Here is a 19705-nt window from a genome sequence, read left to right as displayed (position 1 = left end):
GGTGCCAAAACTCAATCAGTGTAAGGCCAACTTGAATGTGAAAACCACAAAACAATAGTATGTTTCAGCAAGTAGTGTTTGAATAAAAGTTGAACTTTTATTTGATAAAAAAGTTGAACTAGGCAGTCAGAAGAGATTACTTATGTGTAAACAGTACATATTTGCAGACCATTGTAGATCTCAGCTACCTATCATGAAAGCACAATGTAGTACAACGTCACTTCTCCAAAATAAAACTATAAGATGAATATTTGAATAACTTACAAGCAAACAAAAAACCCCAGCACAGAATTTATGGGTTCACAGTGTAGAGTACACTATTGGTGCACCTTTAAGAAATTTTGGACAGAACACATTTGATAAAGATTGCACATGTAAAACATACCTACAGAGGCACCACAGGACAAAGCCCAATCCACAGTAAGGATCCAGACATATAGCCACCTCTCTGGATGGGTAGAGTTCACACTGCAATTTAATGGATCGACAGAAGGCACTAGTGGCTGCATGGGACATCTAAAAGCAAACACTGTCTGTTATGACCGGGCCTTAGAATAAAGCACTTTGGTAAGTGATTATCAGACAAAACCACTTATAAAAAGAACGAACAAAAACTGCAACTGTCTTCCAACTAGAATATAAAACATACAAGGCAAAAAAAAGCACAAAAAGGCAGTACTGGGTTAGCATTTGCAATAAAAAGAATGTTCTACAGTATACTGTATATATCTACATATACATATAGTATGATTAAAAGCTATATTTACATATATATATAAATAAAAAAGAAAAAATGGGCTTTAAATGGGTTTTGGGACTTTACATGAGGCATGTATATGTAAATGATGTTGTATAAAGATACCTAATTATAAAATGGATATCACTATCCCCGTAGGGAAATCCATATAATCATGATCCAAATGGATGCTGGGGTCGGGGTTTGTCCCCGCCTCAACCCCGGGGGAGACAGCTCATTCGGGGCCACCATCCTGTTCCATCATGAGAACTGCTGGGTCATGCCTATGAATTGTCCCATAGGTAATGTATAAATCGCTAGCGCCTGCTCCCTTTTAGAAAGCATGGTATATTATCTGAGACTTTATTTACCCATCTATCTATTTTTATTTCATTTTATAGCCAAAATTCATGCATCCTACTCCTGATGATTGGCTGTAAACGCCATGAAACGCGTCGAGTCCTCATTCAATGATGCAAAGTCAAGCTTGCTTTAAATCATGAATTCTATCAATGGCATTAATTGATTGTATTTATTAGGATTATCATGTCTATCTGATGTGTACGTTTATATAATTCATTCATTTTTATTGTCTGTACCAATCATGTCTATTCATCATCGATATTAAATATGTCAATATGATTATTATTATATTTATTATGCTTTTTCTTGTCTACATCATGTATTATATATTATGCATTATATATCATATTTCTTATTGGATTTATTAATTTAATCTAATTTATCAATTCAATAATTCATCATGATTATATGGATTTCCCTACAGGGATAGTGATATCCATTGTATAATTACGTATCTTTATACAACATCATTTACATATACATGCCTCATGTAAAGTCCCAAAACCCATTTTTTATTTATATAATATATATATATATATATATATATATATATATATATATATATATATATATATATATATATGGATTGAGGCATGTCTATGTTCTGTTTGGGTTCAAAAAGATCACTATCTGTTCTCTACTTGTCTATATTTACATATAACTACCATGTGTGTCTGAATCTGTTTTTAGATCAGCTTCCTTTAACCCACTGCATAGAAGTAGTCAGAGCGAGGTTAGGGGGGCATACACTAAATCAATTGGAGCTCTAATGCTTTGCACCGTGCGTGCTTATCAGACCAAGATTAAACATGCCAGGGCTAAACAGGGTTGCCTGTTGGGGGATGTCTCTTGGGGGATCAGGAAGACATTTTTTCCCCTGCTGGAAGAAATTGGATCATGCTTTATTGTTTTTTTTTGTTTTTTTGCCTTCCTCTGGATTAACTGTGGGTATAGGATTGTATATATAGAATTGTATATATATATTTTACCCTTCCACTGGTTGAAATAGATGGACTTGTGTTTTTTTTCAACCAGACTATGTAGCTATGCTTATATGTGGGGTTAGCAGAGGGTTGACGTCATTAGCGGCCTGCTTTTCCTTCATTTTCTAATCACAAGTTAGGGAAGGAGATTTGACTAAGACAGCAAGACTAAAGCAGGCATTTTTTCCCTTCAGTCATACATCAGATGTAAAAGCAACATTACAATGAATTGAAGGGGGACATGCTGAAGTCTGCAGAATAACAAGAAAAAACACAAATATAGGGCAATAAATGAGATCCTGAGATTATGAATTTTGTCTGGGAATTCTGCTTTATGAAAGAAGGAGCCATTTTACTATCTATGCTTGAACAGTGTGACTGACCATGTCACTACAAACAAAGACCCTTCCGCTCACACAGGAAGGAGAACGTGAACGGAGTTCACAAATAAGCTCCAATTGACAGTAGGAGGTAAGGGTCTACAATGAAATTTTGTTAAAATCTTTACAATAAATATATCACTGTTATTGAGAGAATTGTATTCTTTTTTCACAACAAAAGGAGAGTTAAGTAACATCTGGTAACAAATCACAAACCCCTATGGCACCAAAGGTGTTACTAAGGAGCATTATGATAAATTCGGAGTAGGCCCTCATTTAAATTTTTAGTATGCTCCTAACGAACTGAAATAGAAGGCTTGGCTCCAGCTCCTGAGCCATTAAATCTTTATGATAGAGCAGAACATTTTTTACTACATTGGTTGCCTGACTTGGAAATTATAGCTTGTTAGAGCAATCTGTAACAGATTTGTTCTGAATGCAGTTTGCGGTGAGTAAATACAGAACATTTAGAGAAATTACTTTTCCAGGAAAAAGCTGCAGTATAAAGCAGGCATTTTAAAACTGTGGTGGAGCTGTCACACAGTTAGGTTCTCCATATATTAGCTTCAGCGTACTTCACATAAAAATTAGGACTTAACTTGTCAATAAGAAGAAGAGTTAAATTAAAAAAAAAAAAAAGAACCAACTGCATAAAGAATGGCCAGTTGAACAGAAAGCTGTGTATAGATTTTGAATTGCAATCGTACATAGCTCTCCGATAGCTCTCATCAGAGCACTGCAGGGTTATTTACCTGAACTTAAAATCCTAAATTAATCCGTTTGGCTTCAATGCAGTCGGAGATGGAGAAATGGGGGTAGTGGAAGGGCTAATAGGGTAGAACAATAGCAACTGGGACAGGCTCTGTGTGGCCACCAGCAGGCTTGGGTAACATCCATAAACATGAGATCATGTTTATGGTCATTAATTTATGCCTATGGTTTATGGTCTATGGTTACCCTAACAACAGTCACTCCATAGTTATTCTGGTGACCACTAAAGTGAATCTAAACCTCTCAATGAACAATAATTATTTTTAATCAATATACTGATAGTCTTCGTAAATACATAGGAAGATATAGAATATTAATTTGTTTTAAACTTTAGTTTGTGGTTTCTGCCCTAGGCTGAAATGATGTCATACATCCTAGAAGTCTTCAAGGGCATTTCTTTTTCTTCTGGAGGTGGGGAGGAGGGGCTTTCGACTATAAACATACTCTTCTGCCTGCATGCCTGAGCTAAGGGCAGATAGATTCCAGGCAGTTAATGCTAGATGAATAATTTGCCTTAACTCAAGATGGCCACGGCTAGAAATGCTAGAGGGGTGTTTTTCAAAGTGATTTCTCAATACAATAAAGTATGGAGACATGGATATATGGGGGAGTTTCATTGAATATGAAAAAAATGAATTAAACAGCATTATCATTTTGTGGTGCTCAGATACAGTTAAATTCTGCTTTAATTTAATACAATTTTATATTATAGCTAGTAGTAATTAGTCACATTCAACTGAACCTGTTCTAAATGCAGAAAATGTTTGTTGTTTATCCAAACAGCTTGTTTGGTTCTAATGAGCGTCAAATGAGATGGTAAAAAGCCATCTGAACTCTAAATCAGGCATCTCCAAGTGCTAATACTTAATTTTTACCAGAATTCCCTGGGAATTCCAAAAGCTGAGGGAATTTATTATGGGCCAAAGCTAAAACTTCTAAGTCCTATCAAAATTTAAATAATAGTTCACTCTGACTTTTGGGGCTTTCAGAGGGCCCTGGAAATAAACTGAAGCACTGTGCTGGCATCTGAAGACATTTTCTTTGGATTCAACTTGTTAGGAGTATGGGGAGGTTTAGCATCTTTAAAATTGAAGTGATTTGGGATGCTGCAAGTTTTTAAAAAGGCACAGGGGCACAAGAAAAGTGCACTTAACCTGATAGAGCTCTGTGAGCCATACCTCCACTGAATATTATCCACAGCAATGAGACAGAAAAGTTCAGCTCATCAGCATACTCCTAAAACTGTAGGTGAAAAATAGTCTCTGCTACCAGTGCTGGATGTAGACCTTAAGGGGTCTGCGGCACTTCAAGTCCCCTCAACACAGAAATTAGATTATATGAAGGTCCTCTACCCTCTGCCGATTTCATTGACTACTCTGCTATGTTGTTCTGGCTGAATTCCAATCTAGGGCATATGCCTGTCCCGAATTCAACCAATCCTCTAATTTGTGGCAAAATTTGTTTACAAAGTTTTACCTTATTCAAAATCGCCAAGTATCGTTTTCTCCCCTTGACCCAATCAGGGTCAAGCAGGGGAGTGAGCTTCTCTCACTGCAATAAATCGATATTGGTCATCAACTTCACTCCCACATGATGGGGTCGGGGCTGTTGCCTGGCACTTTCCAACATTTTTCTAACTTTTTCCTTGTCCCACCCACTTGTAAACAAGGCAATCAATTCTGCAACACAGTCATGGTAAAAGAAACATCTCAAATAGTAAAATAATATCAGAATTTGAAAAGTAAAACAGCTGTTATTAGCCGTCACCCCTTTCTTTGCCTCTGAAGACAGGCTTAACTCTTCCATTGTCAAGAAAGCCTGAATCTCAACTTTTAGGGCTTCTGATGAGAGCCATTCAAGAGGCTTTATGAGACCCAATTGCACATGGCTGCGCCCAGTCTATGCCCCAAACCCATTGCTTATAGGGTTAATTCGATTCTACAAGCAGTGGTCCCACTGTGCAAGTACGCTCAGCTGTTTTGGCTAACACTGTGAAATCCTATTGCCTTATACCTATACTGTGCAAAAGGCTTGTAAAGCAGCAGATGCAGGCAGGGCATGGTGGAGTGGTGTGCTCAAAAATTGGTGCCATCAATGCAAAGGTTATAATGTAGCCAGTGGCAAGCACAATCTTTACTTAGCATTACAATAAAACTAAAATGAACACAGATTACATCGACTAATTATATCAAGGCAAGAAACATCCAAAATTGTGCAAAGTAGTAACATTATGCGGTTGTGTACATACCTTTACCCCTGCAAGCATTCCAGTTGTAGATACACTAAAATCAAGATAAGCCAACGTTTCAGGGTCAGAGGGCTTGTAGATTTGGGAAGGTCTTTTCTTTGGCAAATCATCTAAATTCAAAAAGCAGAGATACGGTGCAATTATTTCAATAATATTTCTATTTTGCTCAAAAGCATTACAGCAGGTCATGTAGTAGAGGGTATCATTTTTACTTTCTGAAAACCTTGCAGTCAATCACAGTATAGTCAAATGTAATGTTTGGCTGTGCTAATAATGGAGAATGCTGTAGAGCCTCCCTGTATCTGATGTGGAGGGAATGTGATCATACTTAAGGGATGTATACACGGGACGAATATCGGGTGGTATCGGCCGGTCCAAAAGAAACCGTCCGACATTTGGCCCCTGTATATGGCGGGCGGTCCGACAGAAGCCAGCCAAACGTTTGGCTTCCGTTGAAGGGACATGACTGCAAAAAAGGCCTGCCGATCGGCCACTGATGAGCGCTTCTAGCCAATGGTGCAGCCCCCTATCAGAACACAATAGTTCAGCAGGGGACATCCCTGTGCTAACATTGGATTGTTAGTACAGGCTCTCCTCCAGAGCTTCTCAGTTTTTTATTGTTCAGCCCGCTGGGTTGGACGCAAAAAAAAAAAAAAAAAAAAAAAAATTAATAGTGCGTACCAGGCTTTAGACGTAGGCAACCTAATACATTGTCCCCTGCTGTGGCTTAACCTGGTTCCAGGTGCTGCCTTTGTCTTTTACTTACATACATGGGTGGCAAAGTATGATGCTCTGAACCATTTGTAGACACAAGCTTCCACAAGCCCTTTCAACCCCTGGCAGATATGTATTCATTAATATATCATTCAATGATTTTTTAAAATACAAACAGTCTAAATTTGACATGCTATCAGCCTCTTACAGTCCCCTGTACAGCTGAGCTCAGACTGGGAACACCCAACAAAGTGAAGAGAGATAAGCTCATCAGTTTGCTGTTTCTCCTTGCACTGCCCAGTCACAGGCTGAGTGAGGGACAAGACCTGTAAATGTTACTTAGGCTGGCCATACACGGTTCGAATCTTAGCTGGTTCAGCAGTAACCGGCTGAGATTCGAACTGTCAATGGGCAGGCCGAATGTACCAAGTTGATCGATCAACTTGGGTACAACCAGCCTGCTGGATTCTCTTACGATTATTGTAAGCAGCTGCTGTAGCCACTAGCGATAATCATTGTTTTCTTCCGCCTCCACTTCCCTGCCGGGAGAAGACAATAGCCCATCAGGAGGGATTCCCGCATCAACACTGTCTGTGTTAATGGGGGAATCAAGCAAATTTCTTTCCTGCAACCCATGGTTGCAGGAAAGAACTTTGCTCCGTGTATGGCCAGTCTTAATTTCAGCATAGGAAAATCCTGTCTCCTTCAGTGACAAGCAAGGCTGTGTAAATCTCAAACCTGGAAGGATAGAAATATCAATCATCTGGCAAGTAGCTCCATAAGCAAATTTGATCGGTGTATTCAGCGGTTTATCAGGCAGTTTTAAAAGACTTTGTATCTTCTATGATAATTTCGCACCACTTTAAACCAACAGAATGATGGTTACCAAATAATCGTTATAAGGTCTGTAAATACAGTTAGTGTGCTATGGAAATAATACACAGTAGTTACTGTTGTACACACAAGGGACGCCTTCCATGTTTGTTTAATAAAGAAGTTGAAATAAACTATACTAAAATATAATTGCAGAAAAAGCCAAACTGCTTGTTTAAAAGTGACTTTTTAATTCATTTTTCTCAAGCTGTTTTTGTAAAGTATGGCCTCCAGACCTGGCCAGGGATATCAGTCTAGGGCTATTTTCCCCCATTGCTGTGGCATTATTATCATTGTAAATAAAACTCAGGTCAGGGATGCTGAGAATTTTTAGGGAAACTACAAGCAATACAAATAAAATTCCATGTTGTATACACTCCCCGATGCTTCTAAATATCACATATTCCTTATAAAATTGTACAGACATTTTAAGACTCCACTGAGATTTTGCATGAAAAACAAGCATAACTACACTCAAACTTAAAGCAGAACTACAGTAAACTTATGTTTTCTTTAGAAGAACAGGGATGCTCACCTCTGAGCTTAGTAGGTCCAATAGTGATACAGTTGTGGTTCATGTGACCTAAAGCCATGATGGCAGTGCTCTGTGGTCTATAGTCTTTAGTTAAAGTGAACTCGTCTGATGTTGGGGCAAACAATGCAGACCCGCTGTGTGTCATGTTTACTGATGCCAGCATGTCAATTCATATAATCCCAACTAAAACTCTGCAATATCTGTTACATACAGCTCAGAGATACAGCAAGTTTCTCTTTATTTACTGTCCCTACTATGCTCCCCTGATGCCTGCCTCATCTATTAAAGCAGACCCTTTACATTCAGACTCATTTAAAAGGACTATTAAAGTGGCTCTAAAGTCTAAAAGTCTTTTTTTTTTACCTTAATGCATTCTTTGCATTAAATTAAAAAAAGACCCACTACTTGTCCTACCCTGCCCAGTCCCTAAACACTTACCTGGCTCCAGCACGGTCTCCGGCTATAGCACTGCTTCCTTCACTTCTTGCTTTCAGAGGAGAAACTGACAGGACCGACGGGGGACTCTCAGAAGAGGAGGAAAGTGACTTTTCTGTGTAATATTGTTGCACAGAGCAGGTAAGTAATACCCCCGTTTTTTTTTGTTTTTTTTTTTAGCTTTTTCACCCCCTTCCTGCCCAGGCCAATTCTCAGCTCTCAATGGCGTCGCACTTTAAACGTCAATTGCACGGTCGTGCAACACTGTACCCATATTAAATATTTATCTTTTTTTGAGACAGATAGAGCTTTCTTTTGGCGGTATTTATTCACCACTGGGTTTTTATTTTTTGCTAAACAAACGAAAAGAGAAAGAAAATGTAAAAAAAAAAAAAAGGTTTTCTTAGTTTCTGTTATAAACTTTTGCAAATAAGTGTAATTTTTCTTCTTCACTGATGTGCACTGATGGGGCTGCACTGATAGGCACTGATGAGGTTGCACTAATAATCAGGGCACTGATGAGGCTCCACTGATAGGCACTAATAATCAGTGTCCTGATTATGTGTGTAAACAATGTACTGTTGTCAGCCTTGTCCAATATCGGCACTCTTTTCTTCACACAGAGGCAGCGTGTGAGGAAAGGACTGCGGATAACCGGTATATGTGACCAGCTGTGACTGGATACAGTTGGTCACAGAGCATGCTCGATGTGTGCCCCAAGAGGCCCGCAGGACGTGTGGTTCTGAGAGGACAGCCATGGACGCCCTCCCAGAACTAGAGAAACACGCTGTTTTTTTTTTTTTGTTGTTGTAGGCTGGGGGAAGCATTTATGACAGAAGAGATCAATAAGGTCTCTTCTGTCATAAAAAACTACTAGTCAGCAATTTTTTTAAATGAGAGTTTAATACTACTTTACCATTCTTGCATAACTTGCTACATTTTGAAGATTACATTTCATTAATATATTTGTGGGTTCTCCGAATTGTTGACAGTATATTAAATTAGGTTAGTCAACATCCAGGCTAAACCAGTGCAGCAATAACGTGACTAATAGTATAAGACAGCCCTCAAATTTTTCACTCACCTACTCGCATTTTGCGAGTGGAAAATGAGGGCTTGCGAGCTGGGCTGCCTGCCTGGGAGGGGGGGAGCACCGCCGGCAGGGTTGATCGGGAGCTGTTCTCCCAGCAATCGCCCCAGGGAGGAAGAGGAGAGCCGCGGGATAGAACGCTGTTACCGGTGCTTACGTTATAATTGTCTGCACTCTGCTTGACACAGCCCCGCCTCCTCCTGACCTGCGCCTGTGATAGATAGAACACCGGTCCAATGCATTCTATCTATCACAGGCACGGGTCAGGAGGTGGCGGGGCTGTGTCGAGCAGAGTGGAGACAATTATAATGTTAGCACTGGTAACAGCGTGCTATCCTGCGGCTCTCCTCTTCCTCCAGCCATGCATTCCTCTGTCCAGGAGAGGCTGCAATGGGCACAGTAAGGTTGATATGGGCACAGTGTGGCTGCAAGGGGCACAGTGTGGCTGCAAGGGGCACAGTGTGGCTGCAACGGGCACAGTGTGGCTGCAACGGGCACAGTGAGGCTGCAACGGGCACAGTGAGGCTGCAACGGGCACAGTGAGGCTGCAACGGGCACAGTGAGGCTGCAATGGGCACAGTGTGGCTGCAATGGTGGGCACAGTGAAGCTGCAATGGTGGGCACAGTGAGGCTGCAATGGTGGGCACAGTGAGGCTGCAATGGTGGGGCACTGATGGCGAGTAACCCTTGAGGCCTGGCTAGTAGTTTAGGACTTGAAATTTTGAGCCCTGGTATAAGACATATAGAGAGTGTTTTCTTTTCGCTTGAAGCCTATTGACACAGCTCTGCCCATAGATGGGCTGTGCAGCAAAAGTAGTACTAAAGCATAATCACTTTGCTGCACTATAAAGCAAAAAGCAAGGCATGCCCATGTAATAAGAAAATATAACTGCTTATACATACTCAAACATGCAAAAAGGTAAACTAAATCAAACTTGCCTAAATATTATATTAATAACATTAACCACTTGCCGACCCGCTCACGCAGATATACTGTGGCAGGTTGGCAGCCCTGCGCGAATAGCCGTACCTGTACAGCGGTTCGCGCAGTTGCGGGCTCGCACCACTGGCGAAGCGCTCTCGCTGCAAGAGTGTGCCCGCGGGTCGGGCGGACTCTATGCCGGTGACCCGCGATTGCCTAGTACAGAGGCAGAATGGGGATCTGCCAGTGTAAACAAGGCGGATCCCCATTCTGACTGGAGACATATCAGAGATCTACTATTCCCAGTGATCGGGAACAGTGATCTCTGCCATGTTTCAGTGAGCCCCCCCTTGATCGCCCCCTAGTGTTAACCCCTTCCCTGACAGTTTCATTTTTACATTGATCGATGTATTTTTATAGCACTGATCAATGTAATAATGTCACTGGTCCCCCAAAAAGTGCCATTAGGGGTCAGATTTGTCTGCCGCAACGTCGCATTCCTGCTAAAAATCTCAGATCACCGCCATTACTAGAAAAAACAATAAAAAAAAAATTAAAAAGTCCCTAAATCTAACCCAGTTTGTGGACGTGATAACTTTTGCGCAAACCAATTAATACACGCCTATTGCAATTTTTTTTACCAAAAATATGTAGAAGAAAATATATCAGCCTAAACTGACAAATAAATGTGTTTTTTTATATTTTTTTGGATCTGTATTATAGCAAAAAGTAAAAAAATTATATTTTTTCAAAATTGTTGCTCTGTTTGTTTATAGCGCAAAAAATAAAAACCGCAGAGGTGATCAAATACCACCAAAAGAGAGCTCTATTTGTGGGAAAAAGAAGGGCGTCGATTTTGTTTGGGCACAAAGTCGCACAACCGCGTAATTGTCAGTTAAAGTGATGCAGTGCCGTATCGCAAAAAATGGCCTGGTCATTAAGGGGGCAAATCCTTCCGAAGCTGAAGTGGATAACCACTTAAAGACCGAGCCTCTTTCTGAGATTTATTGTTTACAAGTTAAAAACAGTTTTTTTTTGCTAGAAAATTACTTAGAACCCCCAAACATTATACATTTTGTTTTCTAACACCCTAGAGAAGAAAATGGCGGTCATTGCAATACTTTCTATCACACCGTATTGCGCAGCGGCCTAATGCCCCGTACACACGGTCGGATTTTCCAATGGAAAATGTCCGATCGGAGCGTGTTGTCGGAAATTCCGACCGTGTGTGGGCTCCATCGGACATTTTCCATCGGATTTTCCGACACACAAAGTTGGAGAGCAGGAGATAAAATTTTCCGACAACAAAATCCGTTGTCGGAAATTCCGATCGTGTGTACACAAATCCGACGGACAAAGCGCCACGCATGCTCAGAATAAATAAAGAGATGAAAGCTATTGGCCACTGCCCCGTTTATAGTCCCGACGTACATGTTTTACGTCACCGCGTTTAAAACGATCGGATTTTCCGACAACTTTGTGTGACCGTGTGTATGCAAGACAAGTTTGAGCCAACATCCGTCGGAAAAAATCCATGGATTTTGTTGTCGGAATGTCCGAACAAAGTCCGACCGTGTGTATGGGGCATAACAAGCGCACTTTTTTTGGAAAAAAATACACTTTTTTTTAATTAAAAAATAAGACAACAGGAAAGTTAGCACATTTTTTTTATATTGTGAAAGATAATGTTACGCCGAGTAAATTGATACCCAACATGTCACTCTTCAAAATTGCGCCTGCTCGTGGAATGGCAACAAACTTTTACCCTTAAAAATCTCCATAGGCGATGTTTAAAAAATTCTACAGGTTGCATGTTTTAAGTTACAGAGGAGGTCTAGGGCTAGAATTATTGCTCTTGCTCTACCGATCGCGGCGATACCTCACATGTGTGGTTTGAACACCATTTTCATATGCGGGCGCTAGTCACGTATGCGTGCGCTTCTGCATGTGAGCTCGTTGGGACAGGGCGCGTTTAAAACTTTTTTTTTTTCTTATTTATTTTAACTTTTATTTTTTTTACATTTTTACACTTTAAAAAAAAAAAAAAGTGTCACTTTTATTCCTATTACAAGGAGTATAAACATCCCTCCTTAAGAGTTATGGGCGGAAGTGACGTTCTGACGTTGTTTCCGCCCTGCAGTGATATGGAGGCGGGTGGGGGCCATCTTCCCCTCACTCGTCTCCATACCCAGCAAGGGGACAGACGCAATCACCTCCGCTGCCGACGGCTCCGGTAATCAGCGGAGGTCACCGGATCTCGTCGGGAGGGGGGCCCCTCTCGCCGCCGATAAAAGTGATCTTGCAGTGAATCCGCCGCAGAGACCACTTTTATCTTGTAGCGGATTCCCGCTGAAGACGAGGATACCGGGGTTATGGCAGCTATCTGCTGCCATAACAACGATATCCTCCTTCAAAGTCATCACGTAAAACGAAGGTGGGTGGTCCGGAAGTGGTTAATAAGGTTTGAAATTGACCTAAAATAATCATAAATCTGACCTCATTCACCAATCATTGATTCCTAACTCCAGGTACATATAAAAGATACAAAAAAATGCAGTACTGTATTCATTAAGCTGGATGTAAACCTCTAACATAAAATATGAACAATGCATATCCCTCTATAGCATGTACTTGTCTCAATCCACAAATGTCATTTTTGTCTGCTGCTTCCTTCCTCCGCTATCTGCATGTGGCACCTCTGATAGGTTTTCCTGAAACCAAGAGGTAAAAAGGTGACAGGTGAGGGAGCTCCAGCACACAGCCTGTGATTGACAGTCTCAGCTCTGTTCCTGTGTGCTGAGTGAAGGGGGGCGTCTCCCTTGCCTCCAGTCTGCACTGATCTGTTCTACTGAGCTCTGAAGAGTGTAACTTCAGCCCTCTAACCCCTTTCTGAAAGCTCAGACAAGCTTTATAAATTCTGCATTTTGAACAACTGTAGATAAGAGAAGGTTGTTGATAAACAGGCACAACTTGTAGGAGAGTTTGTTTCATCCCTTTGTATCACCTGAGTGAGTCTAGTCACTTCATTGGGTATATGTAGGAGTTTACAACCACTTTAAACCTTTTTTTTTTAATTCAAGAAGTGTAAGTACCTGAATCCAATCTAGTATTAGCTTCTTGCAGTCCATGTACAGTAGAGATCAGACTGGTGGTGGGAGAAGCAGGTGATCATTTGTGCACCAGAGCAAGCAGTGTGCTGATAGAAGGATAAGTGCATAGTGACATATAGATAAGCTCATTAGTCTGCTGCTTCTCCTTTCACTGTCTAGTCAGGCTCAAGGAGGGGCAAGAGCTGTTAGTGTTTCCGAACTGCAGCAGAAAATATTCAGCTTTCCTGCCCTGCTGGGCACAGTGCTGTTCTGTCTGGAAGAGCTGTGTTAAGCTCAGAACTGGATGGGCAGAAATTGAAGCTCTTTGACAGGTAAAACAAGACCCTTTTATGCATTTCACGTGTGTAATTAGCCGTTTGCCTGGAGTTCAGCTTTAAAAGAGAAGTATGAGCATTTCCTCTATTTTAGAATCATACTTACTTAGGTGGATGCATCATCGGTCTAATGCTGCATCTGTCCCCCACCGGCTCTAAGACTGAGAACCGGGCAATCAAACACCGCCGATCGCTCGATTATCAGAGTTCTCTGAGCAGAGAGCCGGTGACTGTCAATCACCGGCTCTCTGCTCTGCCCCCACCTTGCTCACTGGAGCGCTGGGCTGTGGTGGGGGCGGGAGTGGCCGGCCCAGGCTCTCAGCGGCTTGTTGAGAGGCTGAGCTTGGTGGTGGTCAAGGCATGTGGGTGGTTTCCGACTATATGGTCTCGATCTTTCCTGAGCATGGATGGGCTTCGGCACGCTGTCTGCTGAAACAAGCTTTGGCTGTACTTCTCCTTTAACTATGATAATATTGTAATATAAATGTAGTGCCCATTAACATTACAATTATGAGCACAAATGTATAATGCAAAGGGACACATCTAAAGGGCAACAGCATTTTTAGGAAATATTATGGGTTCAATTGGCTATTTTGGGTACAAATCTTAAACCTCCTTGCGATCTTCCTAGAGACAAGCAAGTTCTCACCAGTGTCCAGGATCGGAGGCCACGTTCTAACATCTACGGCTGCTGCTGCCTCTCTTGACCTTAGCAGTTTACAAATGAGTTGCGTCGTCATTAAACAGGCAGAACGACTCACCTAAGAGACAGAAGGGAAAGAACACAAGTAATTCATTATCTCTGCTCACTATTCTTCTATCCCAGCACAGCTCTCTAAAGTATTGTATTTCCCAGAGAGGTTCTGCAATATCAATATTCTTCTTTAACACGCGTTCAGTGGACAATCCAAAATAATGTGCTCTATTATGACTATGTCATAAACACCAAGCTTGGGAAGTCTGGATTTGCAATCAGTGAGGCGTGAGTAGAAGAACTTTCAAAATGTGGGAAAAACATCAAGTTATACTTGCACTAAAATGTATTTGCATGAGAACAACATACTAGCGAGTCCATTATAGGGCGACTAATCCTTCCTGCTCCATGGCAGTTTAAAGAGCTGTCAGAATTTAAGCTTTTTAAGCCAGAGTGCTTACTTAGAGGATGAAAGGTGTGATTTCCTGTTCAAGCTACGCAAAAAAATACATTATTGGTGCTGCTCAATGTCTGTCTAGTCCTCTAAAGCATAGACGTGCAGTAATCCATACTGACAAATCAGATCTCCTTTTCTTGGCACTCTAGTGTAGTCAGAGAAAGATTGCTGAGTGAGTTCAATTGGTTACAATGCAATGTGCCAACTAAGGTGGACTGTTTTGCCTTTTGCAACTATGATCTGCAACTCTATCCTGCTACCAGAATAGAAATTTGCTCAGTTACAATTTTTAGTAGTAAAAGACAGTGCCCATTTAGGCATACAAAAATATTGTTGAACTTTAGACCCCTTTCACATTTCACACTGGGGCGTTTTTCAGGCGCTTTAGCATTAAAAAAAGCGCCTGTAAAAAGCCTCATCTGCAATCCCAATGTGAAAGCCCGAGCCCCTTCACACTGCCAGCGCCCGAAAAACGCTGGTAAAGTGCCACTTAAGACCCCTTTCACACTGGGGCGTTTTTCAGGCATTTTTTAGGCAAAGGCAGTGTGAAAGGGCTCGGGCCATCAGCGCACCCAGCCCGGTGGCAAAAACATGAAAGCGCTGCAAAGAAGCTGCTTGCAGGACTTTTTTTGACGCCCTGCCAGCACAGCGCCCCAGTGTGAAAGCACTCGGGCTTTCACATTGGGATTGCAGATGAGGCTTCTTTCAGGTGCTTTTTTTAATGCTAAAGCCCCTGAAAAACACGTGAAAAACGTCCCGGTGTGAAAGGGGTCTTAGTGCTGGCTCCTTCTTTCCAGAACAATATAAAAAAAAAAATTACAAAAAAAAATGGACAGATCTGTCGCTAGGGAAAAAATCATGAGATTTTAATTTTGCCAAGTTGCATTACCGTGAAAAGGGAAAGTGAAATTAAAGAATGTTTTGAAGGGTGCAATGGGCTTTAAATGCCAACTGAGATTTACAGAATTCCTCCTGCCTATCCTGGACTTGTTTTTTCACAGCAAAAAAAATGAAAAATATAAAGTGACTGCACACATTTGTTTACCAAAATACACAAAGAAGCATAAAAAACAAAAATGCAAAGAATACATTCCCAGTACTTTAACTTTGCTGCATGACTAACTTGTTCCTAAGGACAAAACTGCAGCACTGATCGATAATTAAAGCTCCTGTATGCCTCATATTAATAAAAGAACATGTGATGCATTTTGAATTATGGTGAGTAATACCACAGATTTCATACACTGAGCAATCTATGGCACTAATGTATTAAAAGCCACAGCAGAAATGTTATAAATGTTAGCACATAAGGTAACAGTGCTGTATTCAGTAGCTGAATTTTTTTCTACTTTCCAGGAGATGTGTCCTTGCTGCAAATGGTATGGGCTACTACCATTCTACAATCCTAAAACATGTCATCTCTGAAAGGTATAGGAGGGAACATGGTCTTGTGGGCCATCCTTTTAAATATACTGGCCTTACAAGTGCTATAATATTTTAAGAGACTGATCCTAGTCAGACAATGCGAATGATACATATGTTCACACTGTTGCTAAAGAGAGGGTATGGAAGAAGACATCCTTTACGTAGGAGTGCAAAGGTCAGATAAATTTAGCAAAAGGTGGAAAATCCCTTAAAAATATCCACTAATCTCAGAAATTGTTATGCGGAAAAGACTAGGAAATATTAAATTTACTGAATGCCCATCAAACATGTACTACACATGAGAAGTGTGGGATAAATCGTTTTAATTAAGGTAGCTTCTGTTCCCAACAGTTTTGATGAGCATGACTAAAAGTTTATTTAATTAATGAGCATGAAATCAAAGATGCATATGGAAATTAATGTTACAAAAAAGGAAAGTGAACTTCACATTGTTTAAAAGGCAATTAGGATCTGTTTAATTTAAAGTGTGTGGTTCCACTTTATCATCAGATAATCATAAAATGTTTGTAACATAGATACACTACATACTGTTTAGAGAAGATTCTGATTAAATCTCAGAGAGACTTATTTAAAGGAACCAGAGGAAAGAAAATTAAATTGACACCCAATGAAAACAATCACATTCCAGACCCTACTTCAAAAGATCAAAGTAATCAGAGCAAATTGCTGCTGGGCTTCCACTTTTCATTTTAGTCTGCATTTTTAGTTTCATAAAGTACAGTCGTGGCCAAAAGTTTTGACCGGCCCACCTGGGAATCCACATTTACAACTGACCAGATGACCGGCTTGCACTGCTTGATTTACTGCACACGTATAACCTATACCTGGAACTACAGGGTAATTCTATACGTCACGGCTTGTTTATATTCCACGTTTTCACCTTTTTTTCACTCTACACTTGTAATGAACATCACCTAATAGGTTTCTTTTCTGTAAGCACGCTCCCAGTGTTTGCTTATTTACTCTTTCAGAATTCTCACTGGTCCCTTTCGCATCCCACCTTTATCTCTGCTTTGCACACTATCCAGTAGGTATATTACTTTTGTCACCCTCTTTTCACCTTTTTTCCTCCATGTATCCCTATTTTCTCTGTGCTTGACAGTGCTGACGGGTGTATCATATACAATACTTTTAAATATCTTACAGATTTACTTACCACTATTGGCACAATACCCAATATACTACATTTGTTCCCTGGTTGGGGGCGTTTTTTGGTGTGGGCCTGTTGCTTATGGGTGGACTTCTATACCTCAGCTCCCGGGGAGGCTTGATATGGTGACCCCTGCACACTGGGATTATTCGGAGTTCAGTGTTCCGATGGGATGTAAGTTTGTGGATTTGACCATCTCTTCGCTCTATATATATATCTTTTTACATATAATACTTTCCATATCATGAGCCCCATTTTTTGATTTAGAACATCTCCATTATTTACAGATATTCAATATCCGCTCCTGATGAGTCGGCTTACCGTGTCAAGCTTTTGAGGATGTATTATTATTATTGTCCCCCTGTTATAGCAATCATGTTTTACACTCTGTTTATATGTATGCAATTTACTTCCCAAGATGTCTGCATATGCACTGAGCAATTTTTTGTTATATATAACGTTACGCAACTTGATACTCATGTACATTAAAAATATAAGTCCCATACTCTTTTTTTTTATTATTATTTTTTTTTAAAGTTTTGAGAATGACACAAATATTAAAGCCAAAGCACTGGATCCCGGGGTCCAGCTCTCTAAAAAGAGAAGCGTTACAGGCAAAACCTTGTTTCTTCCAACGCGAGGCCCGGGTACCACTAAATTTGGCCTAAAAAGACACCTTGAATGGATCCAGCTGCATGGCTTGCCCCAGCAAGGATTACTCCCAGTGGAGCTCAGCACAGCACATCTTTACTCGTGACCAACACCTTAGACACTGGCAAAAAACTCCCGGTAAGGGGAGGGGTTATATAGGGACTTAAACTTTCTGGCTAGGGTGTGCCAGTGTCCATCACCTAAAAGTGCCTATATAACCCATACAGTAATTACTGTGGCTCTGTGTCCTGTGATGTACGATAAAGAAATATTAATTTTTACAAAATCTACTCTAGAATGTTATGAAGATTGATCAGATGAATTGCAATTAATTGCAAAGTCCCTCTTTGCCATGAAAATGCACTTAATCCCATAAAAACATTTACACTGCATTTGTGAAAATTCACATTAAAGTATGCATCAGCACAGGCAAATGTTTTGAACAGGTGCATATAGGAGAGGACATTAGAGAATTTGTGAACATTAGCGAAGTCTTACATTCTCAAAATATAAAAAAATTCAGAACATCAAAATCATCTTATAGAGAAAAAGATTATGTAGTTTGGAAATCGAAAACCAAGGCAAATCCCTAGCTTAAAGAACAATGAAATTGTCAAATGTGCTGTGTGTAAAAGAAGCAGGAAAAAGGGAAATTCTTCAGTGTGTCAGTCAAGGTTGGTAAACTATGCTGTAAAAGGGCTCATCAGCAGCAGGGTTAAAGGGAGATCATGGGTTGATGATGTTAGGATGGAAAGAGAGTTCTTCCCTCAACCACTAATCATATCCAATTGTAGAAAGACCAAGCAGTGAAATACAGATTGTGCACAAAGAAATGTGTATTAAACAATGGCCATCCTAAATGGATGTTTAAACAAAGTTCCAAGATAGTAGTTTTGATTCATGCCAACAGCCTCAAAGAAGCTGGGCCTGTTAGGATATAACATATTGTATGTACTTTGAATAATGGTGGATGGTCGGCAGGTTACAGCTAGCTTTTCACTTCTATTTCTGCTGTCAGAATAACTAATTTCACACCACACTTCCACAGCATGTTATATAGTCTAGAACAGGGGTATCCAACCTTTTGACCTTCCTGGGTCACATTGGAAGAAGAGGAATTGTCTTGGGCCACACAGAAAATACACTAATAATAAGGATTGCTTATGAGCAGAAAAAGTTTGGCAGATCACAAGTTAACTATCACCAATATAGATAATGTACCTGAGTAATAAAACTAATATTTTTGTAATATTTTTAAATATAAAAGTAAAAGAAGGCAACATAAAACTAGTGCGATATGTGACACCGTTTCTGATAAACACATCAATATCTGGCTCAATGGATGTAGTAGCAATTCTCAATGAATTCTCAAGGCTCTCATCAGATATTTTGGTTCTAATTTTGCCCTTCATGAGCTTCATCCTGGAAAACAGTTGCTCACAAATATAGGTGCTTCCAGAAACTGATAACGTGAATAAGGCGTGATTGTGAAGAGTGGGATATTTTTCATTGCGAAGATAAAACTTATAAAGAGGCACTCAATTTTTTCTTTGGCTGCTTTAGTGTGCGCTAAGTGGTGTGTATTTTACAGATAATTCTCAAAAAAGAAAAAATTTACATTTTTAAGTAAGATTACAATTTTGTGTTGGGCCGCATTTACAACTGTCTTGGGCTACAGGTGGGACACCCCTGATCTAGAATGTGTTAGTTAAGAGTTCCTCTGATGAGAATATCTCTCTGCTGGAGATTTCATTTGGGATTTTTGTATATTTTCTGTTGTTAGACTACATTGCAGACATTTAGTCATTTTACGGCTAGTTGTTACTTATGTTA

The 19705-nt window shown here is 40.3% G+C and overlaps 1 protein-coding gene across 8 annotated transcripts in view; it reads right to left on the bottom strand.

Annotated features, from left to right (window-relative positions):
• DIP2C (disco interacting protein 2 homolog C) overlaps positions 1-19705 on the bottom strand; it is a 751814-nt gene that overhangs the window by 93080 nt on the left and 639029 nt on the right. For all 8 annotated transcript variants that reach the window (XM_073629914.1, XM_073629915.1, XM_073629910.1 and 5 more), the window contains 3 exons: positions 14124-14235; positions 5482-5591; positions 386-516 (listed from right to left, as the gene is read on the bottom strand). In XM_073629914.1, coding sequence (XP_073486015.1) covers positions 386-516; positions 5482-5591; positions 14124-14235 — 353 coding nt within the window. The remainder of the gene's footprint in view (positions 1-385; positions 517-5481; positions 5592-14123; positions 14236-19705) is intronic.

This window comes from Aquarana catesbeiana, linkage group LG05 (assembly GCF_042186555.1).
Source record: "Aquarana catesbeiana isolate 2022-GZ linkage group LG05, ASM4218655v1, whole genome shotgun sequence".
NCBI classification, from domain to species: Eukaryota; Metazoa; Chordata; class Amphibia; order Anura; family Ranidae; genus Aquarana; species Aquarana catesbeiana.
This window is presented reverse-complemented; position numbering and strand designations above follow the sequence as displayed.